A 6,229-nucleotide genomic window follows, 5' to 3' on the forward strand; every position below is an offset into this window, starting at 1 on the left:
TTACACCACTGGCCCTGTAAAAAAAATAGTTTGTGCCACACCTGGCAGTGGCCCCCTCTTCCCTCCTCCTTGTTCCCTTATCACTGACTGTTGTCAGTGATAAGGGAACAAGGCGCGTCCCGGCGTAATGTCATTGCGTCCCGACACTGTCAACAAGGAGCGTCACAGAAAGGAGTCAGGAGACTGAAGAAACAAAAAAAGGAAGAGAAGAAGGCTGAAGAAAAGAAGATCAGAGACAGGTAAGTAAAGAATAGAGGGTGCAGCAGTGTAATGAAGGAGGGTATACAGTGTGATAAAGGAGGGTCACAGTGGGATAAAGGAGGGGGCACAGTGTGATAAAATAGGTGGCACATTGCAATGATGAGGGGACACAGTGTGATAATGAGGTAGCACAGTGTGATGAAGGAGGGGGCACACTGTAATGATGAAGGGGCACAGTGTAATGATGAGGGGGCACAGTGTGATGAAGGAGGGGGCACAGTGTGATAAAATACGGGGTATAGTGTGATGATGAGGGGAACAGTGATGAAATGGCAAACGTGTGATGAAGGAGGGGACACAGTGTGATAAAGTAGGGCGCATAGTGTGATGTAGGGTGGCACAGTGTGATGATGGAGGGGCTAAAGTGTGAATTCATTAGTGAAAGGTAATAATAGGAGCAAGAACAGAGATTGATAGAGAGGATCAAGGAGTAAGGAAATAGAGAGAGAAGTAGAATCTGAGGAACAGAGGAGATCAGGTAGAGAGAGAGAGAGAGGAGGATACCTCCAAGTAATATAGGGGCACATAGGAAAAGAGAAAGGAAACAGATCAGGGAAAGATAAAGGGTAGCATGAAAGATAAAAGGGAGATATTTTGGAAAGTTTTATTATAATATTATAGACATGATGGAAAATGTAAGTACACAAAGGAGACTATACTTTATAATGTTAAAATGCATCTAAAATTAATTTCACTCTATCAAAACCCCTAATCCTTCGAGGGGTAAGCAGCCCCCAGGTCCCCGGACGTTCATTTCAAAGAAAAAGTTCCCTACCAGCTCTTCTAAATTTCCACTTCGACCACTGCCTCTGTACAGCACTGCAGAAGATGTTGGTAGTATAAGACAATAATGATAATAACAACTTTTGCTGCCCCATCTATTATTGAATATGAGATAACACAAGGTGAAAAATAGTAGATTTCCTTTCTCCAAACAAATATGGCAATGGTTGATGTAAGTAAAGATGAGCAAACTGGCAAAGTGCAATTTTGTAGCAATCTAGTACATTAGTGGAAAAAGCTGTTCTCACGTAGTATTTTGGCAATACAACCAAGTTCTGCTTTGGTTTGCCATTTCATGCAATGCCATTATACACTGCTTTTGTACATTAGTATTTTGTAGAATGTCAAGTTATTCAGCTGTGTGGTGTGAATGTAGTAAGACTAGGAACAAGTAAGATCAAATTCCACTGGCAAAACAAAATAAATTGTATGGCCAAATGTGTAATGAGCTGAATATTTTCTGAATAGATTGAAAATGTCACTCCTACTAGTGAGGTTTACAAACACAACATGTATATGATATACAATTCATTACATAGTAACATTTTTACTTGATTGTTTCTTTTATTATTAAAATATGCCACTTACCTGTTGAGCACTTTTACTAACACGAAGCCATATGGAGACACCCAAAATAACACAACCACATAACTGCAAAATAAAAAAAAACATTGAATGTGCTACATGTACTAAGAAAATACTGCAATGCACACAATAGGTCAGTCTCACTAAGGCTCATTTGCATAAGTGAAAATTACAGTGCAAATGCTGTTGCTGGGGCTTCACACACCTTTATTTTGCAAATTAGCCCATTTTTATAGGGTAGCACATCGATTTAAAGGCCAAGATGGCGACACCTGTGGGGATAAAGAATGTGCACTTTCTGATGGGTATATCTGGGGTTGCCTCCTTGCTGAGTGCAGACTAGGCATCCGAATGCACCCAGTTATGCACCCACATGAACGTAGGTGTGGCTACATCAAGCAGTAGCCAATCATATGTTTAGAATGTTCACAACAATTCATATTATTTCCGGAGATACGTATGGTGATCTTAACAGAGATAATGATCTGTCCACTAGTGTGATTGTGTGAATGAGGACAGGGCTGCATGTAGCAAGACAATGTTATGATGTGAGGACAGTAATGGCGAAAGCAGGAAGCCACAGACTGAAAGTAAAATGCAGAAAGAACCCACATAAGAGTGCAATAAAATGCTGTGCGATACCTATAAAACTGATAGGATGAAGATTGTGGTGTCAATTGCACCATGGCATGAAATAAGCATACAGACAACTGCTTTATGAAAATAAAACTACAAGTCATGGACAAAATATAAATAGCTTTTAGTGCAGTAATTTTAATTATGGTTATATACTGTAAAATCACATACTGAATATATCCCCTGCAATTTATTATCAAGAGAATAAAGTGAGGTTACACTTATGGCCATATAGGATATAGAAGAAAAAAATAATAATGTGGGAGACAGTAACTTGAGTGTTTCTGTGTTTGATGAAAGGACTGCATGGGTGAAAGCCTGTCTCATGATGATATTATTGAGAATGGAAGCATGAAGACAGACTGAATAAGAAAACAGGGGCTTACATCAGACTACTGTTATACTGAGAAGATTATGTTGTCAAACACACTTCTATGTGAAGCAAAGTTCATAGGTATAATTTATTTCAGATATGACTGTGCCTGTGATATTTTAATATGTATTTACATAACTTGTAGATAGCCCTCTCCTTAATCCTGTTAGCTCTTTCTTAACAACCTGCCCTCTTAACAACCTGTTGCTTCTCAACTTTCCCCCTCTGTCTCCACCTCTCTAAGAAAAACTTTAACCCATCTATTTTACCTTTATGTTTTCACTGGCACACTTCCATTCTCCTTAAAACGTGTCCTAATCAGCCCCATTGGAAAGGAAATCTCACTTGATCACAGCTCACTTGGTAACCTGTGACCTATCTCACAGCTCCTCTTCAAATTTCTAGTATGATTTTGATTTAACCGACCCACTTTCCCTCTGAAAACTACCATCTTGATCCTTTACAAATTGTTTTCTGCTCAAAACACACCACTGCTATTATCCTCACTAAACTGACAACTTACTTGATCACTGTCCAACTGTAACTTCTCTTTGTTAATACAACTGTGTCATTCATCCAGTTTTGGCAAATTTAATCACCCTCTCCAACTTAAAACTCTCCATCCTCTTTGCCTCAGTGGTCTTTTCTGACTTGTTCCTATCTTTCCAATCTGACACTGAGTGTCACATAATAGTATATCTTCCTCCCCTATCAGTTGGAGAACTCCAGAATTTGGCATGGCCACCTACTGTTGTCCATCTACACCACCTCCCTTAATAAGCTGATAAACTCTTATGGCTTTCAGCACCACAATATTCAAATGTATCTCTCTACTCCCACATATCAATCCCTTTTTTACCATTTCATATTTCTGATTATTGGTGTCAGTGCATATGGCAGTGATACATATTGAAGTACTTATTTACCATGCCAGGACTTTTCTTCAAGCCCTGGTGAAAACTCCCTTCTCTGCATTGGTCACCGGTAGCCTTACGCTATCAGTGAAAGGAGAAAGTGCAGTTGCACATATACGAGTGTCGCCCACACATGCACATAGTGATTTGACCCAGAGAGGGGGGAATTACACAAAGCTTTTTCAGGCTTCATTGTACCTCATAGACAAGGTAAGCCAACATCATCCTGAGATGGCATTTGTTTGCAGCAAAAAGCAAAGCTTTTCTCCACTTGATAAAATATTTGCAGTCCCCATGGAGAACTTCAATTTATCCTATGTTAACCCCTTCATGAATGAGGAGAAGTAGCCGCTTACTCAGTTATCACCCATACAAATTTGCCCTCTACACACCTTTATGCTATTAAAATAGCTCCACAAAAGGAAATCGCATTTATTGACTTCTCTACAAATAGAGGTACAAAGGTGAGCCTACTCTGTACTTTACTAGGAATTTCTTCACTTTACCCACCTCCTCCCTTCTGCTGTACAAACATCTGTTCTCTCACAAACACAGCCATCTTGTTCCATAAACTCATGTTTCACGTTTTATCTAGGTGCACAAATCAATACCTTAGGTGTTACCATAATGAGGCTTCCTCAACTACATGCGACTTTTTAATATTCTCAGGAAATAGAAATAGTCCTGACAATATACATTCAGTGAAACTATAACTACCAATAAATAGCTCCCAGTTGATAACAGTGCATATACTGAAATATATCAAATAAACATAACATTTTATGTAACATGACCAATATAAAAATATACAACATATATTAAATGAACACAGTAGAAGAAAATAAATAAATTAGAAAGAAAATTCCCTGAGGTATCAAATTGGTTATCATTTTTATATAAAATGTCAAACTTTCTCTACATGTAACTCCAATTCTACTGAAGAGTCACAAAACGGATTAAAGAGGATTTGATGTTGAATATTCCCACCCCCCAAAAAAAAAAAACAGAATTCCAAACAATAATAACTCTTCAATGAATACAATGAATAGATGTTATTCCGTTAGTGTCCCAATCTTAAATAATACATATCTCAAATCCCATGTAATGTAGCCGGCTGGCAATTGGATCCAGTGCTTATGAAGATGTATTTATTTGTAATCAGTGACTATCTTGATACCATCATTAACCATCCATGTTAATGGATGTCCCTCTATTAGTGTCCCTTGCATCTCTATTTGATGTGCGTATTCATTATAGGAGTGGATGCAAATTTGGTGTGCTTGATTGTAGGGCTGGGTCACAGGTACAGGTTTCGTGAACATAAAGCAAGGCTGTAGCAGTTGATTTGTATGGAAGGAATGTTTAAGTGGATAACAGCTTTAAACATCCCACTAATAAGAACGTATGACAGAAGAACACTGACACTTTCACTGCTAAAAAAGCAGAGCAATAATATTTCAACTATCTATATAGACAACAACAAGTATCATTTGACGCTTCATTAAAATTCCCATGTGCTTACATTGGGATGATGCCATCAATTATCTAAGAGTTATATTTAGAAAAAAGCTGAATTTTCAATACAAAAAAATATTTATTTGTGGAGAAAAGGATGTTTTAGTACATTTTGCTTCTGATATTTGCATTATAAATCTAGTGTATTTATACAGTAACGTTAGAATAGGTAAAAGGAAAAAAATAATATTCTGAAAACTCAAAAAATCCTAGACAATTATGACAAATAAAATGAATACCACCCAATTCTTCTATTTGAGAGCCAACTAATATCAAACAGAATTTATGTCTAGTAAGCCTTATTAAAAGAGTCCATGAAAAACATTGATACATGTAAGGCCTGTATGTGATATAAATTGCTATGCCAAATATATATATCTACCAAAAGGAAAATTTAATTTCGTAAGTTGCAACTTACCCAGAACAAGAAGTTGAATGTAAACATAGAGTACTTCAGGCACTTGTTCACCCCTGCCATTTTCTCAGATAGGTTGTACTGAATCCGTGCCTACAGTGAAACTGAATTAAAGAAGATGCCTTCTATGTTCCGTAAAAAAAAGGTGTGTAAGCAAATCTAATACTGAGCTAATTATAAACTCCAGTAGGTAAATCATTCCATTTGGAGCTGTCTCCACCTGTTTCAACTGACTTGCTCGCTAATAAAATTTTATTAGAGCAGCTTATCTTTTTCACTGATATGAAAGACATAATACTGTATGTATGTGAATGTGCATAGTAAGATATGTATAACCATAGGATAGAAATCAAAGAAATAATTGCAAAATCTTGAGAAATGTATGCATATAAGTTCAAATTTAGCTTGTTTGTGTTCACTGCAACTTTGTTTTTAAAAACAGAGACTTAAAAGATTAATATTATTCATTTCGAAGGAACATCACAATCAGCATGTGCAACTTATGTCTGTGTTAACATTAATCTATTATTATTATTATTATTATTATTGTACAAATATTTTAAGTTACTCCTCTAACTCCAAACCCAGTGACCCCTCTTGCAACAGCAACCCAAAGGCATCTATAAAGCTGGGAACACACTACAGATAATTTCTCCCGAAGCAGGGGCGGATCTAGACAATAACTTTACCCCGGGCGATTTTATGGGGGGCGATTTAGGCCCCGCCCCCTTTCTAATTTCTAAGGCT

At 37.3% G+C, this 6,229-nt stretch overlaps 1 protein-coding gene across 1 annotated transcript in view; it reads right to left on the bottom strand.

Annotated features, from left to right (window-relative positions):
• TSPAN8 (tetraspanin 8) overlaps positions 1-5,569 on the bottom strand; it is a 28,799-nt gene extending 23,230 nt beyond the window's left edge. Inside the window, exons 1-2 of the mRNA XM_075205343.1 lie at positions 5,486-5,569; positions 1,633-1,695 (exon numbers count right to left, since the gene is read on the bottom strand). Of these exons, the coding sequence (XP_075061444.1) occupies positions 1,633-1,695; positions 5,486-5,545 (123 nt within the window). The 5' untranslated portion in view covers positions 5,546-5,569. The remainder of the gene's footprint in view (positions 1-1,632; positions 1,696-5,485) is intronic.
• Positions 5,570-6,229: the final 660 nt, after the last annotated feature.

Source organism: Mixophyes fleayi, chromosome 4, assembly GCF_038048845.1.
Source record: "Mixophyes fleayi isolate aMixFle1 chromosome 4, aMixFle1.hap1, whole genome shotgun sequence".
NCBI classification, from domain to species: Eukaryota; Metazoa; Chordata; class Amphibia; order Anura; family Limnodynastidae; genus Mixophyes; species Mixophyes fleayi.